Source organism: Colias philodice, chromosome 9 (genome assembly GCF_061535455.1).
Source record: "Colias philodice isolate Cphi_HAF_F1 chromosome 9, ilColPhil1 Martin Lab GWU primary, whole genome shotgun sequence".
NCBI classification, from domain to species: Eukaryota; Metazoa; Arthropoda; class Insecta; order Lepidoptera; family Pieridae; genus Colias; species Colias philodice.
Genome location: NC_143094.1, coordinates 4,650,946 through 4,675,524, shown reverse-complemented (window position 1 = coordinate 4,675,524; position 24,579 = coordinate 4,650,946). Strand labels below are relative to the sequence as shown.

The following is a 24,579-nucleotide window of genomic DNA, read 5'->3' as shown; positions in this document are numbered from 1 at the left end:
GGACCGCTAGTCTATACATCTATACATACATACAAATATTATAAAGAGGAAAGGTTTGATTTTTTGTTTGTTTGTTTGTTTGTATGAATTGAATAGGCTCCGAAACTACTTGGTAGATTTGAAAAATTCTTTCACTGTTGGAAAGCTACATCATTTCTGAGTGACATAGGCTAGGTTTTATCCCGGAAATCCCACGGGAACGGGAACTATGCGGGTTTTTTTTTGAAAACGCGGGCGAAGCCGCAGGCGGAAAGCTAGTATTTAATAAACATACAACCATTAATATTTAATTATATACATACTTAAATATAATAATTAAATATTAATGGTTGTATGTTCGTTCGTCTATTATTTGAGCTAATAATTTAAATAAAACGTTATTTTTACAGATTTTTAAATAAATGTTTTGTGAATTTTATAATTTTTCATTAGTAAAAAAATCAAATTAAAAAATCCTATGTTTTTTAATACCTATCTAAATAAAATTAGAGGTAATAATTAGGTACGTCTCAAGAAGAGAACTGCATAGATACATACTAGCTTTCCGCCCGCGTTTCAAAAAAAACCCGCATAGTTCCCGTAGGATAGGACTGTAGCCTGTTACCTGTAGGAAGTAGGATAGGATTGTAATAACTACGAAAGAATTGTAAACTAGATAATAAAACATTTAGTACATAATCAAAAAAATTATTATCATTATAATTAATTAATTATCATATAGGTACAAAAGCAGGAGACAAGTAATTAACATTCCTCTAAACGTATCTACTGTTAATTCTGCGCTGAACTGACATCAAAAATGTAATAATTTAGTGCTTCTAGAATATGATATGATAATGAATATTTCTGGCTGCTTTTTCTACGATGATGCATTGAAAATGGTTCCATTTCTTAAATCGCAAGCGTGTCGAGGACGTGAGTCGTGACATGATGTTTGAACAACGAAATTCCCTTCTGTCTTCTTGTATGAAGAAAATATAACGTTAATTAATTATTAAATATAAATGTAATATTTTCCTTTTCTTGCTCGCCCCGCCGCGGACGTTTTGCTAATGGAGTCATAATACCTAAACGAAAAATAAGTATGAGAAAAACATCATCTAGCAATTAGGACTTAGGGATTAGTAATATGAAAGTGTAATAGCAAACAATAACATCAAAAAAGTGTGTGCGTGTAACCTTTACGCGCGATTGAAGTAAAACTTCTTTGGCGTTGACGACATATATCACTGAAATGATTAAATATTAACTTAAATAAATAAATACATGTCGGCGCAACGACGAAAAACGACTACCCTCAAACTACTAAATAATTATAACTAGCTAAAGTTTACTTTGACCTTTTTAAATAAGTGGTTGATTCATTAATCAACCACTAATGAAATAATTAAATTAACGAAATAATTAATGTTTGTTAAAACTGATGAAAATTCATTGTAAAAATTCGAGTGGCAACACTCAAACTAATTCTTGTGAGTCATGGTTCACTTTAAATACGAGCGCCCGACGGCACAGAGCACATTCACACGCCGGCCGTTGGAGCGTTCGGAGCTCTCTCTATAATTTCCACGTAGATTAAAAAGGCAGTAAAAAACCAACGGGCGTTCTACTTCGAGTATGAGCGCCTGCTCTGATGATAGTGACGTCAGAATTGCTGACGTCACTCTTTTAAAAATAGCCTTTGGGGCACTTCTCCCGTCATCAGAAGTGGGATAGAATTCAAGCTCACTCTTTTTAAATGTTAAACGTTTACGTAGTTTTGTAACGGCATACTGGCGTTTGTGTTTTTTCGTGCGTTGTGTAAAGTAAAAGTTGGTTACGTGGATTATTGTAACGGGAGTATAGTTCATCGAAGGAATTGTGCGTGCTATCTGCGCCTCTCTTTGTGATAAGCACAAATCTACGAGAACCTCCGAGAAATCTACGAGAACCTTCGAGAATCTGCCTATGTCACAAATGAGTAGGTGTTGGTCGCATGATACGCGAACGGACTACCTCTGTCATGTATGTCCTGTAAGGTCAGTGTGGCCGAGGCAGTGTGTTTTTGAAATCCCGAGATGAACTACCGTAGTGTTGTAATACGAGAAAAGGCGTACGAGGACGTACGATTGTCAGTATGGCCGTGTTAGACTTAAAATCTACGAGAACCTTCGAGAAACTACGAGACCCTCCGAGAAATCTACGAGAACCTTCGAGACTTCTTCTTTGTCGATTCACTCTTGGCAGAGTGGTCGTGGTCACGTTGAGACATCCACATTGGTAGTGGAGGCGGACACAGCTTTCCGCACGATCTCCCGCCATGTCTTCCTGTTACTAGACTGTCTGGTGCAGTCTGATACACAAATTCCTATAGCAGATTTCACTTGGTCAGTCCAGCGCATTAGTGACCTGCTTTTACAACGAGACATTTACAACGAGGCTGGTGCAGAGCGCGCACCGCCTGTCAGTATGGCCGTGTCGGCGCAACGACGAAAAACGACTACCCTCAAACTACTAAATAATTATAACTAGCTAAAGTTTACTTTGACCTTTTTAAATAAGTGGTTGATTCATTAATCAACCACTAATGAAATAATTAAATTAACGAAATAATTAATGTTTGTTAAAACTGATGAAAATTCATTGTAAAAATTCGAGTGGCAACACTCAAACTAATTCTTGTGAGTCATGGTTCACTTTAAATACGAGCGCCCGACGGCACAGAGCACATTCACACGCCGGCCGTTGGAGCGTTCGGAGCTCTCTCTATAATTTCCACGTAGATTAAAAAGGCAGTAAAAAATACCTACAGGCGTTCTACTTCGAGTATGAGCGTCTGCTCTGATGATGGTGACGTCAGAATTGCTGACGTCACTCTTTTTAAAAATAGCCTTTGGGCCCTTCTTCCGTCATACATATTATATTATAATTTAATTATATTTATTATTCATGTGCTTTACAAAGATTATTTAAATGTTATATTAATATTATTCATTCGAAACAGGTAATTGAATGTCATCATAATTTCTTACGTACGAAATTATAGGTTTGTGGTAACTATAATTAGTGTCCGACCGAACTTTCGGTTTCGGTTTCGGTTTCGGCCGATTTTCGGCCAAAAATCAAGTTTCGGCCGCAGTTTCGGTTTCGGCCAAAATCGGCCGAAACTTTTGCCGAAACCGAAACTTATTTCGCAAGTTCAGTGAACTTAGTTCACACACGTTCACGCTCGCCTAACTTCGTTTTCCTCGGCAACGCTTTGACGGACGCTGTCAAAGCGTTGGTTGACCCACGCTGGTGGAAACAATTTTTGATTATCTATGTTGAGATTGGAACTGGGTGTAATAGTAATTAATAATTATTATTTTTATATAAGAGACTGATTATTCTTCTAAGTACAAATACCAATCCAAAGTATTAAAGACTCTTTAATAAAGAGAAAGATCTCAAAATACCTACCAAAACTTAGTATTTAAAGTAACAGTAACCATTACTGATTTGATTTAGATGACTGATTTTACTGAGAACTAGATAAATCAAATTTTTCTTCTAAAAAATCAATTAACGGCTGAGATTCCTGAGAGCGAAAATTAACATTGAAATCTCCAGTTAGAATCATCGGTAATTCATGATAATTACTATTTAAAAGTCGAGAACCTTCAATTGTGAAGTGAAGTAATTGCTGATGAATAAATTTTATGATATTTGTCAGGCTAGTATTTGTAGAAATATAAATAACAACGATAATCACAGGTTGGTCATTCGTATTAACACATCGAACCAAGGCGATGTCACCAATTTGTGAAACCTCATCGGAAATTTGTGATAATATAGTTGGTGAAATATTTTGAATTGGTGTTACATTGTTCAGTGTATCTGTAGATGAATGATATACAGCTACTCCACCAGCAGTTGAGTTGGGTCGTTTGTATTGGGTAACGCAATAAAAATTTTCAATAAGAATTTGTTCGTCATTTCTCATCCAAGTTTCGGAAAATAACAGCAATGTGGACCTTTTTAATACTTTATCATTCAGATCAGAAACATGAGCACGTAAACTTTGGCAGTTGAAGGAAAATAGTGTAATGTTACTCTCATTTACAAGGTTATATAATTCTTCCTGTTGTGTTATTAGGCGAGAATTTGAAAGTCTTTCAAATTCACACTGTAAATCAACTATTCCCCCTGGACGCTTTCTTCCATGATAAAATTTGTTGTCATCGGTGTTTGAGACAATGAACAATCCATTTATATCAGTTACTCGTGATAATGCTACATATAACAGCTGCTGACTGTGACTTTTATTGTATTCATAAACGATTTGATCAAAAGTACCACCTTGAGACTTATGTATTGTAAGCGCACAAGCAGATACTAATGGAAAGTGATTTCTCTTTGCAAATATTGTCTTATTTCTATTCATTGGTACAGATGACGATCTTCGTAAAATTGGGACTGCTGTTCTACTAATGTTTAGAGTTTGAATATGATGGGCAGCTTTTTTCCTAATTTTCTCTCCTATCTTACCAGGAAACTCAAGCCATAAGCGTATGATGTTATCACTGTCATCACGTTCAATATACACTAACTTTCCAACACAACCGTTGGCTAAGCCATCAGATACATCAATATTGGTTGTAATAATGTAAAATTTGTTAAGAACTAATATGGTTTCATAAGGCGATCCTCCTGTATCAATAACTGACAATTTATGAAATTGTTGGCGTACATATGCTTCTTGTTCAACTGAATGACAACCTATATACATATCTGTTGCTATGGATACTACTTTGTCTTCAGCAATATTTAAAATAGATTGATTATAATCCGCAACATGTTTATTTTTATTTTTAATTTACTTATTTTAAAAGTAATAAATAAACAAGTATATTTAGAGATTTTCAAAAAATTTTCAATTTAAAATAATGTTTTTAAAACTGTTGAATTTTTCATTCACTTTGCTATTCACAATTGATCCGTTTGAAAATTTGAAAATAAATAATCCTAATTGATTATGATATTTGCCACTAGCTGGCGTATAAGCACATGAGTAGAAAGACGGAACAGAGACTAAGCTTCAAACAAACGCGAGAATCGATTGCACTACTACAAGTACGCGGGGCATGTGTGTGTGACCGCAGGCCGCTTGTCGCGTACGCAGCGATTCTGGAAAAAACCGGTTTGCGCTTGCACAGGCATAGGACAGTCTCAGGGTTGATACGACGCACGTTGTTTGTTTTATTAGTTGCAACTTGCAAGTTTGAATATTTTAATATAAAACGTAATATTTCATTGTCAAAAATGGTTGTTTATTGTACTGTGTGTATGAATAATAGTAGAAAAACTAAAAATATATCATACTTCAACTATCTCAAGGAGTACAATAGGTGAGTAAATATTTTGATTATTACTTTTTCAAGTAAGTACCTACTTGCGTTTATTTTATTAGGTCCTTTTTTAATAAGATGAGAATTGTACACGGTGTGTTTTTACCTTTCATTATTATTACAAGTTTAGCATTTGTAAGTATGTATGTATGTATTGTAAGTGTTTACATACCTAGGTTGGGTTGTAGTAGGTAGTTTTGTTTAATTTGTCTTAACCTATTGTGACAACCCTACCAAAATAGGTAACAATTTTGCACGTTCTTAAGAAGCTTAGTCTCTGTTCCGTCTTTCTACTCATGTGGTATAAGTCAAGAAGCGTGTAGTATATGACATATACTTACAACCAATCAGAATTATTATTTTTAAATGGCGGAAACTACACAGACTATAGTAAGCGTTACTTCCGTCAGAAAAAAAATCTGAGTTACTCCCTAGTCGCGCCTAAAGAAGTTTTACTTCAAAAACGGTATGTACAAATAGGTAATACACAGGTAATATTATATTTTTAACTAGCGACCCACCCCGGCTTCGCACGGGTGCATTGCTGATACTAAATACACTACAGAAAAACTGTGAACGTTGTATAATATAAAAATTAAAAACATAGCGGCCCGATCCGGTTTCGCACGGGTATAAAATATATAGCCGGGCGGCCCGCCGGTACCGCCGCAAACGCTACGTCCCGCAATTTTTAAATCTGTAATATCTTCGAAAATATTCACTTAAATCATACGGTGTAAAGGGACATATAGATCTATATTAAATGAACAATGTATTCAAGGTATTTAATTGGTTAAGGATTAATGCTGTATTGATTAAAATCGCTTCAAAAATTAGCCATTATTTGTCGTAAAAAGTAAATGACAAAAAAAAGTTATTGTGGGTTATCCATAAGAGATAGACATATACCATCGCGGACTTTTCTGTAGACCTTTTCAATGTGTATAATACTTAGTACATGTTATTATACATATAAACCTTCCACTTGAATCACTCTATCTATTAAAAAAAACCGCATCAAAATCCGTTGCGTAGTTTCAAAGATTTAAGCGTACAAAGGGACATAGGGACATAGGGACAGAGAAAGCGACTTTGTTTTATACTATGTAGTGATAGTGATAGTGACAAAGTACTCACTCTTTCTGTCAGCTAAGGCATCATATTCGTCATCACATTTTATACCCATGTCCGCGTAACATATGACCGATAATCTATACTCTATACTAATATTATAAAGAGGAAAAGTTTGTAAGTATGTATGTAAGTATGTATGTATGTATGTATGGTTTTCACGCAAAAACTACTGGACCGATTTCAAAAATTCTTTCACCATTAGAAAGCTGCATCTTTACTGAGCAACATAGGCTATATTGCATTTTCAAAAAAATTAGAGATCCTTACCAAAAATGCAATAATGTAACCCAAGGTGTAAAAAAATCCTCAATAAAACTTCTGTCATCGCGTGCGCTGCGGAATCTATTGAAGATAGAACAAAAAAATGTTCTACGGTATTATAGAATGGATCAATATCTACAAGAAAGTCCGCGATACCATATGTCCATCTTCAGTAGTTATGTTACTACAACAACTTTTTTACGTTTTCAAAGTAAATAGAAGTGCCGACAGTAATCAAACCATGTTATCCATACACATATATTAATCCTTATCCCATTAAATGATGTTTTATTATAGACTGTTTCAATACCAGCAAAATACTTTTTAAATGAAAAGAATTGGATATTCCATTCAAAAGATATAACGAATTTTTAAAAGTGTCAATCTACAGAAAATAGTAGGTACTTATACTGTTCGAGCAGGCCGTAGTGCGGGGGTCACGGAGGAATTCTACCAATATGCGTCTTGACGGAACACAGTGGGGTTTTGGTCGGTAGGAATCCGACATAACCCACGGCCCCTCCCCCGGAGGCCGTGGGTATCTATGAAAGATTTCCCCACTAAAACAAAAAAAAAGGCCTTAGTGCGGGACGGGGTAAAGGTGATTTTCATGTGATTAAAAATTAAACCTATAGTCCGACCTATAGTAGACTTTTCACTGTAACTATATCGCTATCTATGCGTGTGAAACCGCAGGGCATTGCTAGTAGTTTATAATACCATAATACTGGCTCGTATTTTTCACCTTTAAATCTCGCTGCTAATACCTAAAAAATAATTAGTATTATTATACATTCAAATAAAGAGAAAAATTATACAATGTTTCTATGACATGTTATCTCTGATATATTATTATTACCTTCCGAATTTCTTTTATACAGGTATTCTTCAAATTAGATATTCGCTTCTTTAAAGTGGTGAGCGTGGCTTCTTCGTCGATTTCTTTATATTTCTCTAAAAGAATACTGTACGCAACTAAGCGAGCTTTTTTATTACGATATTCAGAATTAGTAATATCCCATAAGCATGGAAAGTTTCTATACATTTCTATGACTTCAATTAGACGTTCCTTCTCGTAGTCGACCATTTTAAATACGTCTGCTTCGCACCGACACAGGCGTCGCACTGACGATTGACGAAGTGACGAATCGGACCGGCAACGTCCGATCCGTAATAATTCGACTTGGGTTTATAATGCTATCCTGCTTACTCGTTGTGGCAACGCTTGTTGAGTGAATTTTTTTTCATTTTTGGCGGGTTTCGAATTTATAGGGAGACATTATATTGTATTATTTTTCTAACAATTGGGTAACATACTATGATTTTTAATTGAACTATGGGCTGTGCTATGGGCTAGATATGTCATTTACTGAATGAAGTCTAGTCTAGTATGACCAATACTTAACATATTAAGTATATTGCAATACTGTGCTTACAACACTTAATAAAAATATGAGCTTTAGTTCAAAACAAACGCCATTGCATTAATTTTAAAATTAAATCATTGTGAATTCTGAATTACATTAAAGGATTAGTACTAAGGAATATATACCTGTATATTGAGGAAATACCTAGGTAGGTAATTAGTGTATCTACTTAGTTAATTTCCTTCTATACAGGACATAATAAAATAAAACACGTTCCAAAATTCATACAGACTGTAGGAACCGATTTCCGAACGGGCCGAAAATGGTAAATGTTTTGACGATTTAAAAGTTCTAAGCATCTATAAGAAGTCTAATTAAAAAATGAATGTTTCTTAATAAACTTAAATTAAATGGGTGACGCGCACAGGTGACGCGCTTCTTTGATAATCCAATTTTTGTTACTAAAACACAATTGAATTATAACAACCGCGCATTGATCCGAGTACCCTACCTCTCTAAACTAATCTGAGCGTCACGATTTTGAATATTTAAGGATAGAAGTTAGTAGCCAAAGGGGAGAAGATGAATCACGATGTACCTACTAAATTGCTGTCGGAATATTTAACATTTTTTGTGAGACATTAAAGCGTTCTCAAATATACTGCTTTACAATCTAGGAGGTGCGCGATCATTTGGCTTGTACCTAACTTAATTGTAAGATGCCGCAAATAAGTTTGTAGTAATATAATATGTATAATGTATATTGCTCTATATGATCGATTTCAAAATGCTCTCGTAATTCGTAACAAACAAACATAAATCTATAAATTCTAATCATAGTTAATAAGGTATATTCTTCGCTAATAGGCCCGCCTTGTTTCCTTAGTATCCACAGTGTATTTCCAAACTATACAAGGCCAGCACGCAACGGTGTGAAACTAATCACGTATAGTTTGGAAATAACTTTTTTACAAAGTTTTTCCCATCTATAGAACAGTAAGTACGCAAATACTCACTAATATTGTAATACTGTGAAATACTCGCGTATACTTTGTAGTGAAGTAAGAATAGCGCTCCAAAACATACAGCACCAGTACTTTCGGAGTAAGCGCGATCGAGTTATTTCCATTGCTCGCGTTTATATTATTGTATTGCTGTTTTTAAATCTATTATTACAATGCATACACGAATGTTGCGTACTGATCGTGTATAGTTTGCATCGTGGATGCTTGCGTCTTCGTTCCGGACTAAACGACTTACTTATAATTGACGACTGATGATTGAAGCGACGGAGCCCTGCTTCGCGGGGCTCCTTTTTTATGTAGTTAAAAAAACACTAATCTAACCTAACCCACACCCTTATCTGTTAGTGTTACCTATTTAATATTTATTTGCCTGCTTACCTAATAATATTTTTATTCCATATTTTACTGAATAATAATAATAATCAAGAAGAATAAAACTAGATAGATATAGCTGTGTACAATTCTTTGAATTCCTATATACTTACTTACATATTTATTAATTCGTTTAAGCGTAAGTGGTGTTAGTATAATTTAATTGCATTTTGCGTACTGATCGTGTATAGTTTCGTTTAATCAGTACGCAAAATTCGTGTATATATTGTAATCACAGAGTTAAAAACAGCATTACAATGTATACACGAGCAGTTTCCTATGGTTGCGTTCTGGCTATGCATAGATTGGAAAGGCGCGTTTCCACACGTCCTGTGGAAGATTCCAGTCTTATTGTATCGAAAATCTACGAATTTCAATGTAATATTCGAATGATTACAATTCTCCTACATTGTAACTACTTTTTAACTGGAATTGCGTGCCTTTTGTAATAAATAACACCCGAGTTTTACTTGAATAAACTTTCTGTTAAATTAGGTCTAATGAGGTATTCATCATTTATGTATGAGCGTTAGGTAAGATCGAGTGCAATTTTAACCGACTTATAAACAAGATTATGATTTATACTCGTTTTAAATTTTAATACCAAGCAATTGTTCTGGAAGTGCATAAAAAACAAATCTAGGTAAGTAAATGATGGTCTATTTGCGCATATAAAAAGGTATTTTTTATATTTTGAAGTGAAACTTCTTTTGGCGCGTTAAGAGTAAAATTTACGGGTCGTATCATGCCAATGCCGTCATGTCATGGAGTAAGGCCACGATTTTGGTATCTCTGAATCTTGCCAAAGAATTATCACTTCTGACACGTGTGTTCGACACACACGCTCTTTTTTAAGCTTAGGTACATTACAGTGGATTAATTTTTGTGTTTTTTTAGGAACCATTGGGAAACACTTGACCAGGATCTCGACTGGTAGTAAGCGAAGATGTGAGCTAAGATGGGGCGCGATTCAATACAAGGACCCATTCATTCTTCTTTGAAAATCTTCTTTAAAGATTCACTTTAACAATTGGAAAAGATTACAGAAAATCTGGTTTCGAAAAGGTTGAAGCAGTAGAAGAAAAGGTAAGTAGGAATAGTTAGTTTAACAAAATTATAAAATAACGAATACTTACCTTTTTCAATTGATCGCTGCCATTTTGTACCTCAGAAAACTAGCAATTCTCGACTCATAATATTATTATGTAAGACCTAAGAAGCCGTTGAGAATTCCTAGTATTTCATACGAAGCTAATGTCCATACGACCATACCTCACAAGATGTTCGGGTAGGTAAATGGGATTTTGATGACCCCCGTCGGCGCCAGGCGTGATGAACTGTGACTTGTATAAATGTGTGAGCTACTGTATTTTTGTTTGTTAGTTAGTAATATAGATTGAGTACTGGGAAAGATTGGTCATAACGCTACATAGTATTAACGAAGTTGCTTTTTCTGTCCCTATGTCCCTAATGTAAACTATACTATACCAAATCTTTAAAACTTCGCAATGGATTTTGATGTTGTTTAAAAGATAGAGTGATTCAAGAGGAAGGTTGTATATAATTAATTACGTTTTAGACAACGCGGGCGAAGCCGCGGGCGGAAAGCTAGTTATGAAATGATCTTTAGAGGTGATTTTATCTGCAATGCTTGGAGGAAAAATGTTGAAGGATCAATCAACTTAGAATTCAGATTAGATTAAATAGAGAAAGTTTGATTGATTATTATTATTGTTGATTTTTTTTGGAAGTAGGTACTGTTCTCCGTGGTTTTACCCGAATTACTCCATTCCTATTGGTTTTAGCGTGATGATATAGTATAGCCTACAAGCCTTCCTCGACAAATCGACTGTATAACAGTGAAATAATTTTTCAAATCGGACGCGTGGTTTCTGAGATTAGCGCGTTCGAGCTAACAAACTAACTATACCTAGATAAAGGATTGCTTTAGGAAAATGTTGTTCTTGCAATATTTGCGAAAGTAACATAGAAATATAAACGGAATCAGAGTAAAATTTAAATGAACATGAGGTAGATATTGAAGCAGAGAAAGTTGCATTTTTACGTGATATCCTAGAAAAGATTTGACAGAATTGCAAATAGGATAGACGGATTAGGATAGAATAATGCTAGTAGAAGACCAGATTCTGGTGTAAATCGAAAGATTTCGATACAGTCGTAATTATTATAGCTGCGCCTGATGCCTCGCAGTATTACTGGCATTGCTCCGTTCCTATTGGTCTTAGCGTGATGATATATTATAGCCTTCTTCGTTAAATGGACTATCTATCATACAGTGAAAAAAATTTTTCAAATCGGACTCATGGTTCCAGAGAACAACGCGTTTAAGTAAGCAAACAAAACAAAACAAACTCTTCAGCTTTATAATAAGTAAGGTATAGATTTCGCTTGTAATTTTAGGCCGTTGTTCCGTGAAAGAGATGTTTTTGTCCTTTTTGGTCTATATATTCATGTTTTATACATTTCTTCCAAAAACCAGGCAAGACGGTTTCAGTATCTGTAAATACATAAGTACCTATAAATCGTAAAAGAGTGTATTGTATGTAAAACGTTGTAGAATTTATGGATCAAATGACAATAATTTTTCGTCTTATACACAATTGCACGCCTCATAAGCGAAGCGTTGAGGTGGGTACTACTGTCACTTCGCGCAAAACATCTGATTTTTCAAACTTAAAATGTCTTTATGTATCATACATTGCACTTGTAAGATAATACATACACACACATATTAAGAAAAAACACTATTTTTAACATTCATGATATTTTTGATGTCATTTTTGTTATTTAAACTAGTTAAAAAACAGTTTAAAAAAGTTCTGTCTTGGACGTCCGTGTGTCTGTATGTGCGGAGGATTTTCTTGCGACCGAAATACTTTACTAATCGAGTCTTTTTTTTTCTCTTACGCTTGAGTATGCTCAGGAATAGATTAAGTATTAACCCTTTCATTTTTCAGGGTCTGATTCGATGTGGTTTAATTGTTATTAAATAAACAAAAATAATAATTAATAAATAATTATTAAAAAAAAATTATGAGGCGTGCACTTTTGGATTTTCCAAATTATTTTTCTTTGTAACGAAAAGGCCATTTCTTGAACAAAGCATTTTGATTCAACGTTCTTCAAATTTCAATCGTAAAGTTCTTTTTAAATTTAAATATAAATAGAACTCCAGTACCTATCTAATAAATTCAGTTTTAAACTAACATCCATTCAAATCAATCACTAACTAAACAGCCCACTTATCACTACATTTCCGTTGCGACACATTATCGCACAACGCACACCACACGACGTAATATCCGTTATCACCATACCCTTAGGTAGCGATACGATAAATTACGTTCATGGCCCACAGGAGATGCCACATCTCGATCATAAACACGTAAAATGCATGACCAATCAAAATACCAATGTCGGGTCACGCACACATCCACACCACGTACGGAACGCGTGTAATTACACACTTGAAATGCATTAATATTCAACGGTCACGCACACATGCGTAACACTTGCGCACGTGATACGTTTGTGATAAGGGAAGTGTGCATGTGTGCGTTTAAAATGCATTAGGTTGTGCATGTGTGGCGGTTCACGCACACAAGGGCCGCGCCTACTGAGATGGAACACGCGTTCAAGGGATAACAGAGGGCTTACAATTATTAAAGAAAGGTAGTGTGGATATGCCAGTGCTTTTTTAAAATCGATTTTTTGGAATATAGTGACTGTTGAAGAAGTTTGAAGTAAAGTATAAAGGTGTTAATAAGTGAACATCAGTCAACAGGCAATAGAAACTAGACTAAATTTTGCAAATATAAACGAACAAAACTTCACACGCAGTTTTAAGTATAGGTATACATTTCAAACATACATTATAAATAGCAGGTTTTCTGTTAAAAATTTGGATTGAGTAAGCAGAAATAATACAAAAAGCACTTTTATTAATTCAAATTTAACAATTTTATCAGCGTTAACGAAGCTAGTTATGTAGGTACTCATCGCTACGAACAGCAATTATTCACTGTACTTATTTTACAGTTGATTGCCGGACCATTTGGATTGAAATAGTAGGTTCATTGGCTCCTTCAAAAGCCTCTGCCTTTGTTATTATTTTACGCTCAAAATTATTTTATTTGAGCACTGATATAATATCTATGTTTCCAAAAATGAATCTGAATTAGTCATCCTATGATACAGACTGATAAATGTCCAGCTAAATATCCACACATTATTAACATTCAGTTAACAAGATTTGATCTATTATAATATTCATTGTGAAAAAAAAATGAAACAAGCGTATCCACATTAAGGCCATTCAGACAACCCAAAGCGAGAGCCCCCGCCCACATAAAAAATGACATCTAAATAAATCCATTAAGCCTGGACGCGACGCTCTTCTTGTCTGTAAGCCCCTTTATTTGGCTGTGTGAAGGCGCCTTTATTTATGTTTTGACAGCACTCTGGCTGAGCTCGTGATTTGTGATGAGAAACATACTTAATATTTAATTAAGTTGGGGATCTCGACATCTTCGAATGTCATGTTAATGTTTTGTGACGTCATAACGTAAGAACTTGTGACACATGTTCTTTTTTTGTTAGTAGTTTTTCTTATTTGTACCCTTGTAGTCTAGACTGGCTTTGCATAATGTAGCCTAGATTCTTTAGATGTTTCCAAGTAATTACCCATTGTGTTCGTTCGTAATTTATGTCGAATAAATTCTTTGGTATCATGTCATCTGGTCTGACACCTGTTTATTCTCGTTTAACAAAATTGAGGTGCAGATTATCATGAATTCCAATAAACCTAGCAAAAGACGTAGTAGAATTATCTTAAGTTTATTTCTCAATATAAAAAATAACGACATTTACACGTTGTCTTTATTTCTTTCCAAAAAAAAAAAAGACAAACTTATCTATAATCTACAATTTATACCTATTTTAGTCATATTATTTTACAATCAATTTCCCTGGTTACAGAAACTTGGATCCACTCGGCTCCCTTATAATAATTTCTCTATTTTAGGATAGGTATATATCTATCTATACTATAAATATTATACAGCGGAAGAGTTTGTTTGTTTGTTTCTTTGTTTGAACGCGTTAATCGCGGGAACTATTAGTCCGATTTGAAAAATTCTTTCAGTGTTAGATAGCCCATTTATCGAGGAAGGCTATATAATATCATCACGCTAAGACCAATAGGAGCGGAGCTATGCGGGTGAAACCGCGGGGAACAGCTAGTTTTAAATATGTAACATTATCATTATGACTCACTAGCTGCGCTCCGCGGTTTCGCTCGCGTGGTTCCGCTCCTGTTGGTCTTAGCGTGATGATAATAGTCTATAGCCTTTCTCGATGAATGGGCTATCTAACACCGAAAGAATTTTTCAAATCGGACCAGTAGTTCCTGACATTTTAGCGTGTTCTAACAAACAAACTCTTCAGCTTTAGCAGCTATTAGTATAGATTAGTTATTATCCCCCGAAAAAGCCCATAAACACAACGAAACACTAATATTCATTTTTACATTCTCTATTTTCGTTTAAAATATGATCCGCAATCAACACTGCAGTTGATTACTGAATAAAATATTTATTTTACAAGGAATCAATGAATATTTCCGAACATAGAACAAATAATTCAATAAAATCTATGAAGTTAATAAAGAATACCTACAGATCAGCAAGAGTATTTCATTTCAATTTTCAAACTATTATTAATAAATAATAGCAAACGATGAATAAATTGATATTTTGATAGACGAAAAAAGGAACACACAGTTTTAAAGAGCAATTTAAAAGCAGATATGGCAATAAAAACGATCTAAAAAAGAACATAGAAAGACCAGAAAAGCGTAAAAAGGACGTGTTTTGCTTTCTTTTCGTGAAATCAATGGGGAATTAGCGAAATTCAGGAATAATTGGTGAATTCAAAGAGTATTTAGCCAATTAACGAATAATCGCCGAGGGTTGGGGTTCGATCTCGATTGGATTGAGGGTAGCTAGCCCCAGGGACGATTGTTACAACTTCCTTTGAAATTTCTTTCTGTTTCGCGTTTCTGAACGTATTGGATTAATAATTTTTAAGGGCTTGTTTATGAGTTGATGGTAACTTAATTTGTTCAGGTAAGGTTTGTTTTGTAAAGAACATCGTAACAAACGAGAAGCGAAGAATATACCTAGTGTTACAAGTAAAGAAATTAATAAGGATTGAAATTATTGTTTTTCCGAGGAGTGGTGCTTGACTTCTACCCAATTACTGTATTCTTATTAAATAAGAATTATTTAGATTCCTAGGAATTATGGCAAATATGAAAATAATACAATATTTTAGCTAAATTCATCATTGTATTCAATGGAACTAAGGTAACTAGTATAGTTTAAATGTAACTGTTTTACTTATCCAATCTAGATAAAATAATTTTAACAAAAAAATAAAACAATTAAGAACTTAGTATCATATAATCTAAACTAGTTGTTTTCAGGTTTTCGTCGTTTACCTTTAGGTAAGAGGAACGTAGGTAATTTAACTTGATAAATCGTACGGGAATCTATATAATCTACCTATATTTAAATATCTAATAGACTACCTACATGTATTGTAATATTGCATGCTGATAAAATATGTTGCTGAAATCTATGTACTTAAATTAAATAATTATTTTAAAACCACTCTACTATATATCCGGTATCAATATTATATTATCCGGTTTATCTTCATTCTTCTAGCCTAATTTTAAAAAGCTTAGTAGTTTACTGTTAAATAAGTCATCCATAATCTATACATATAATAAATCTGTAGAAGGGTCATTTCTGTACATTGAAAATATTGAAAAAATAAATAGCAGGGGGTGTTACTGGATCGATACCAAACCCAAATATGTGATTAAAAAAATTTTTGTCTGTCTGTCTGTCTGTCTGTCTGTCTGTCTGTCTGTCTGTCTGTATGTGAAGACATCACGTGAAAACTACCGGTTCGATTTCGATGAAACTTGGTATAATTATACCTTATTATCCTGGGCGTAAAATAGGATACTTTTTATCCTGGAAAAATACGTAGAAAAAAAATTAATCTTAATTTTTCAGTTTTATCCATAGACGTTGTTCTGTAGAACCGCGAACACGTTGCGTATTATTATAGGCCTAGCCGTATTTGGGTCCAATAGATATTTATAAGATGTCATTGTCAGAGTTACTCAAAATGGAGAAATAAACCATCCACGCGAAGACCGACATCCGCGCGGACGGAGTCGCGGGCGGAAGCTAGTTCCATCATAAAATATCATTGCAATACTAATAGCAGTAAACGGTTTCTTTTAGTCATAAAAACTCTGGAACAAAAAACAAAAACATTTAAAAACAATGTAATTCACACCGAAGCATCGAAAAGCCACGTGAAAATATAAACAAATGAATACGAAACCTCAGCAAATAGCTGTGTTAGCGCAATACTAGCAATCTGCGACAACCAACATCCTACGACCTTCCCTGCCCCCCGCGTTCCTACAAGATAACGAATAAACCGGAGTTGGTATTCGAAATCCAGAGGTCTTCATAGAATGGTTTTAAAAAGTAAGCTGCATTGACAAGTCCAGATTATAAAGATCTCCCGCCGCGCGTTCTCCGTACAACTGTGTGGGTGTAACGGGTGTTTTGTTTGATATAACAGGGGTCAATATAAACTGGTTGGAATACGCAGTAATGTAAGCGCATTAGTGCGCGCCATGCCGTGACACGCGGTACGTTGACCGCTCTTTGTAAGCAATTGCTACATCAATAGGGCTGGCTCTGACACAGTTTTTGTTGATATTTTATGTATTCAGCGTTTGGGGTCACGAAATTGTCCGTGTTGAGTCCTAATTTTTTTTTACATGTTGCACTATGTGTGGGCACGAAATTGTTAATTTGTCTTATGATTTGCAATTTTGTAAAAGTTTTGTTATAATAGGTACATGTATTTTATTACGTTAAAAAAATGGGTGTTTATGTCTTTTCATTATTTTTAAATAACAAATTACAGAAATTATTGACTTTATATTTGCTAGTGGATGAATAGATGAATTAACATATCGACGATGAAGTATCAATACCTCCTAACTAACATTTTAGCGATTTTCGTTTTATTGCATTTTCGTACTTAAAATAGAGTAATACATAGGCCCATAAAGGTTATTTCTCTGTAAACAGTCAATTTGAGCAAATATTAAAGTGTAGCAATACCTTATAACAAAAGTTGCGTCATTTTTGCTGGCAATATATTCTAACTACACCCTGACGCGTCCGCTCTATGTTTCACGCTTTCCTTGGGCTCATTTACAGTTTATTCCTGGGTTAAAAGTGGTGAGTTTGGCATGCTTTCAAACCAAGAAGAAAGTATCCTAACACGTGCTTCTCCATCAAACTCAACAAACCATAGAAAAATTGGCATTCTTGATGAGTTTTTTGATGCTTTTCCAAAACTACCATCGCATTATGCGCGTAAAGATAAGAACAAATTGTTCGTAGAGTCAATTAAATTACTAAGCATTGTACATGTTACTGGTTTGACGAAACAGCTGCTGACCTGACGTCTAGCACTTTTGTTTCGTTTGTAATTAATTACCTGGAAAAGCATTGTGTTAGCCAACAGCTGCCTATTATTATATTTTCTGACGGATGCACTTACCAAAATCGCAACGCAGTTATGTCGAACGCACTATGTATAATATTACCATAACTCAAAAGTTTTTAGAACCCGGTCACACGCAAATGGAATGCGATTCAGTTCATAGCACCATTGAACGCCAACTTATAATAATATACGGGCATTTCTCCGCAACTCGAGGTCAAGCGCCTATTTTGCGTGAGAGAGGGAGGTGGGGGAAACCAGCTAAAACTGAAACCACCCGAGCATATGAAGCCAAGCAGCTTGGAAGGGCTGCCGAAGGCTTCAGGGAGGGACCCGGGAGACCTCAGGTGTCTTGCCCTGTACTCCACAACCCCCGTACATTCCATGATGACGTGGGCTGCCTTTTCCTCGGACGCCATGCATGCTCTGCATAGCGGACTGTCTGTGATCCCTAAATTAAAGAGATGTTTGTTGAAGGGGCCGTGCCCTGTGAGGGTCCCTGTTATTACACGTAGTTGCACTCTGCGTAGGTTGAGAATCTGACGTGCAAGTCTAGAGTCAATGTTTGGTAGGGCTTCTCTGGCATGCTTGCAGTCAGATCTGCTTGAACATTCTGCTTTTTGTGCAGTGCTAGTGAGCTGGGTAATCATGCGACGGATTCAGCTTGCAGGTAGCGGTATAATGGGAAAAGGTCCCATGACCGGTGTTTCAGATGTCCTTCTGGCTAATATGTCAGCAGCATCGTTTCCTCGTGAGTTTCTGTGTCCTTTTATTCATTGTAGTACTAGGGAATTTCCCAGATCACATACCCTAGTTAGGGATAGGTGACACTCTAGAATTAAGCCTGCAGTGATTTCATGGCTTTTGATTTCCATGAGTGCTGCTTTGCTATCCGATAGGATCCGAATCGAAAAGTTGTTACGTTCCTTTTGATTATGGCTGAAGCTGCAAGAAGAAGTCCTAGGCATTCAGCCTGAAAGACTGTATTAAGGGGTCAGACACTGTATTACTCAGAGAAGACCCTAGCACCCGTGCCATTTTCAGTCTTGGACCCGTCCGTGAAGATGAGTAAATTTTCGACGCTGTTGTGCTCTGACGTGTGTTCACGTAGCTGAATCTTATATTTCTTGACTTGAACGCCAACTTAAGAACAAAGAAATTTACGTTCCAAGTGATTATGCCACTATAACCAAAGCAGCAAGAAAATCTCGTTCATATGAAGTTGAACAAATTGAAATAATGTATCATATTCAAATCACTATCTTCGAGCTTAATCACGTGTAGTGATAGGATTTTAAATCAACATTTTACTATAGTATTGATACAAAAACCTTATATTAAAATAAAAAAAAATGTTGTAATCTTAAGAACAATTTGTTCTAAGTATATTGGCAATAAATTGTATCTAAAAAATACGGCTTCCTGTTTAAATACAATTACAAGCAATATCTAATATCTCCATGTTTTTTTAAAAAGCTGTGAAGTTACATTTAATAAAATGATTCCATGATATCTAATATCCTTTGATAATGAACGTAAGCTAAAATAATAATTAAAAACAGTAACGAAAAAGAAATAAAACGTTTTTTTCTTCTACTGAAAAATGTAGTTTTTGTAGTTAGCATATATTGACACTTCATCGTCGATATTTTATGAAGATATTTCGTGTATCTGATTGATGAATTTACGTTCGAATGCAGTAAGCAGTTAAACTTCTCTGCGATGCTTCTATTATGTTTTTGTATCATTTAATATAGCAATATTAACATTAAATTCGATGTCAAACAAATTTAATTACTATTAAAACATAAATAAATAGTAATGTGTTACAGCCCTAGATTAACAAACAGGATTTAAGCCCCGCAAATGGATATTTGTCCTTTATGAAAGTCGCAACCTTATTACAGTAGTACTTAGAATTTTTCATTTATATTATAATAATAAATTCGTATCTTTTTGTATTTTTAAAATAACTTTGGAAATAGCAATATTGATTTTAAACATTCCATACGTTTACATGAAGGCATATATTTTTGTCTGTATGTTAATTCATTACCTACCACAGTATCGTAAACTAATTCTAATTTAGATAAAACGTTGATTGATTAAACTTGAAGGGGATGAAAATTTGGATGGGGAACGGCTGCCGAAATAACGAAAATTTAAAATGAGCGAAGTCACGGGCAGGAAACTTGTACGTAAAGTTAATCGAGTAAAACCATAATTTATCTATTTAATTATTTATTTATTCATAAAACTTTTTATAGTAAAATTTTTTATCCAATTTCATCTAATTGCGTTCTTAAATGATAAGGAAATATAACCTTATAAAGATACTAATTAATACAATCAAACGAATTTTTAATTTAACAACACACATTTTTATTTAATTTTTACGGGAAAATTTCTATTCATAATTTTTACGGGAGGCCCGTCTCCCAGCAGTGGGAACATAATGGGCTGATGATGATGATGTAAAATTTTTGATCAGATATTTACTAAAAACCAGACTAGACCAAACCATACACTATATAGAACTTACTCATAGGTATTTAAACTCACTAACTCTGTCACAACAATTCCTAAAAAAAAAGTATTTTCGCACTCCAAAGTACTGCAACCGCTCTGCTCTAGGTATAGACACTAAAAACCAAGACGATGACTTTATCCTACGTTGTTCAGCCCTGACAAGTCCCAATGTACGATGTATCTCTTTCACAACCGTTTCATAAATACAATCCTAGGTATGCTTAACCACTACAAATCTACATACATACTCAAACACTAAAAAAATAGATCAAACATAGACGACCAAAACCCACGTTGTATGTATATGCCTGACAGCCGAATCTGAGATCTATCTCTTTTACAATTATGCTGTATTCAAATAGCACTTTGGTCCTTTACTTAAACACTACAAATCTACATTAATACTTAAACAATAAATACCTAGAACAAACCTAGACGACAAAAACCCACGTTGTTCAGCCCTGACAGCCGAATCTGTGATTTGTCCGCCAATTCGGGGCAACGACCGTCGCAAACTGCGTGCTAACGGTGTTTCGCTTTGCTACCCGCTATCGTGTCTATGCCTAATGGCTAGCTTTGTGACCTGGATTTACTTGCGAAATGGTACATGAATGTATTGTATAAAAATTTTAAAGAATAGCATCGCGTTCTTAGCGTCGCCACGGTAAGGCGAAAGACATGGGAATCCCACCTCATGATCGAGTTTTGTATAGTAAAAGTAGGCTATAGAGGGCAAAATAATCTTGTTTATGTAAAATATCGTCCTATTTATTATGCGTGGGTGTACTTGGAAAAATTCTGCATTGATTCCATCTCTCTTCTTTCTCAAAATTTTGTTTAAATGCAATATAATGCATAGGTACATAAAGGGAGATAGTTATACTTTCAAACACTATCGTTGTCCGCATGAAATAGCTAACTATATTTCCACCCACGGCTTCGCCCGCGTTTTCAATGAAAAATCTGCATAGTTCCCGCTCCTGTGGAATTTCCGGGATAAAAGTTAGCCTATGTCTTATTTTGGGTCTTCAGCTACCTCCATGCCAAATTTCATTGTAATCAGTTCAGTAGTATTTGCGCAAAAGGGTTACAAACATCCATCCATCGACTTCCACCCGTCCATCCTTACCAACTATCGCATTTATAATATTAGCAGGATTGTTTCAAGATTCTCATTACCTAGCTTATTTTTAATTTCACAATACCTTCACCCATTCCTTATTTCTATGAACAAGTGCGGGCAATATTTACCTCGCCCGTATAGATATTACCAGTTGCAGTGTATTAAACATTATATTGAAACCGCAAAGCGATGCGGGTTCCTCTATTTATAGAGTGGGAACTGGGAACCCGTCAAAACGACAGTTCGGATTCTGTTTTATCTTTTTATAGCACTTTGAAGATATTTTGACGGAAAGGAAGTTTCAGGTTATGTAAATTTCGCGGTAGTTTTTAAATAGCCTTTTTTAATCTTCTTCTTTCAATGCTTTTCACTGAAAGAAGAAGATAACAAATGAATGTATTTTTAATTACGTTACACAAATTTTATCGTAATTAAGTCGTGTAAATTTCTGAAATCTATTCTATTTATTAAATATAATTGATATATATCCATGGAGATAGTACCTACTACCTAGGTAAATATACTACGATATATTAATTTGAATCTTGATAATTGCAAAAAAAATATTATTTACTTAAAAGTGTTTTCCTGTTTGGTCGCATATAATGGCAAAATATTAAATAGTATTTAATATAATTTATTATAAAGGAAAATAAACAAGAATACTGAGATATTTATGAAATAATTCACATTTCACATATTATATTTATAAATATAGGTATTATATCCATTTGAATGCCATAAAACCAAAAATATCAATTTCAATTCACATATTAATTTCTATATTCTACTAGCTTCTCTACTTTTTTCTTTTAAATACTTAATAGTTTTAAATTTATTAATTTATATATTTAATATTTATACTTAATCATTCAATATAATTTATTGCTACAAAATTAATTAGTAGGTAAATGCAATACACCTGCGAAACCATATAATAAAAGCTCTTTATATTTGAAAAAAAAAGTCACAATTATATTTCAACAAAAATAATTCTTAATACGCTTCAGTTGATAGTAATCTTACAATCGTGTCACCGTCCTGTAGAGCGAGACGGAAATATAACAGTCTACAAGTGGGAGAGAGAGGGATACAGCAATCCCAGTAAATTGGTTGTTGATTGGATAATTATTTTATTGATACAGTTAAATACCGCGGCTCCCTACGTTGGGGATGTGGCGGGAAAATTTATAGCATTAATCAGTCTTTATATTAATTTGTGGTAAAATTGAGTATTTAAAAAGATAAATGGAGGATTATTTTTTTGTGAAACAGGAAGAAGGAGATTGCTTTGCAAAAAAAAAACATTATGTGCATTAAAAGTCGTTTTAGTAAAAGGTAAAATTTTATCTAGTACAATAAAAATGGGACAGAAATGATTTTGAACTATTAACATACCTACACCCTTAGATCATTACTTAATGATCTAAGCGTATACCTATATTTTTTATTTTTATCGTAATAATATGGATCACAGAAAAGTCATTTTTCATTTAAAGTTATTGTTCCTGTTCTGTAAAACAATTCAAAATGTTTCCTGCTTATATAGAGTAAGTATATATAAGTTTCAGATATAATACGATTTTCTTTATTGATTCATTGTGTTAGTTATTCATGTAGAGAATATTATATTTAAACAATTGTTCATCTCTATTTTTGTTGAATACTCATCACAACCTTTATCTATTGGCAAATATATCTATACATTTCTAACTAATTAAAAAAAGTCCTGAATCGCACATGACAACCTACACAATCATTAACTAATATCTTTACAAAGTAATAATCCCACCTCAACACTATATCAGAAAGTACGTCATTAGTACGTAAATGTATATAAAAATTCCACATACAGTAGCTGATAACTTATCATCACGTTATCAGCATGCTAGTGACGCACAGACACCATTTAGGTACTTGATCCGCCTTGATGTATTGACGGGCCTTTTCTACCTATACGAGTAGCTCATTCTTTTTGGGTAGATATATTATATTTTCAATAATTTGTTCATAAAATTGTCCTTTCCCTTATTTTTTGTGGGTTGAATGATATTTCTAGTCTTGAAACTGTTTTTTTGTTCATGCGTGTTTGTGTAATTCGTCATATTGCTTGTAGTAGTGGTGTGTATGCGTAAACGGTAAAACGATACAGAAATAATATTCTAATTACCTATACAATTTCACATAATGCATTTTGATGTAATGAAATTATCTATACATATAACAAAAGTACCTACCTATAGGCAAGGGAACAGAACATCCATATAAATTACGCTGAAAAACTGCGTCTTTTGCAGATTAAAGATAAAAATCCCCGCACTCTATCGAACATAAGCATAATATTTTCGGTAAATTTTCACCTTTACTTGCCTGGATCCGCTTATCCACCCAACCCCAAAATTACAGAAGGTTCCAAATTTTTTTATTAATTACCAACGCGAATTGCCAAGGGTCGAGAACCCAACAAATTAAAACAATCACTTCAGCTGAAAAGAAGAAAATAAAACCCGCAGCCATGGTGAACTAACCTTCAATTTGACCTTAGCAGATGGAGGGAATTTAATTTTTAAAGAAAAATTAATTTCTCTTTTGTCAAAGCTAGTAAGACCCATCAGCATTATATTTGAAATTGTGAGATTTCTCAAAGTAGAAAGAACAGGACAGGACGAGAAGAGAATAAGAGAAAGGGAAGTCCGTGTGTTTAGGAGGCTTTTGACGTCCCTTACCCTTTTCCTGATTTTTCACCAGATTCAGCACCCCATGTTATGCAATTC

The 24,579-nt window shown here is 34.3% G+C and overlaps 1 protein-coding gene across 1 annotated transcript; it reads right to left on the bottom strand.

The window, feature by feature from the left end:
- Nucleotides 1-860: 860 nt before the first annotated feature.
- On the bottom strand, nt 861-7,902 carry LOC149485768 (uncharacterized). The gene is made up of 4 exons (XM_089698718.1): nt 7,621-7,902; nt 7,470-7,528; nt 6,504-6,577; nt 861-1,067 (listed from the first exon to the last, which is right to left on the bottom strand). The coding sequence occupies exons 1-4, from the start codon at nt 7,846-7,848 to the stop codon at nt 988-990; spliced, it is 441 nt and encodes a 146-aa protein (XP_089554844.1). The 5' UTR covers nt 7,849-7,902; the 3' UTR covers nt 861-987.
- Between the last annotated feature and the right edge of the window lie 16,677 nt (nt 7,903-24,579).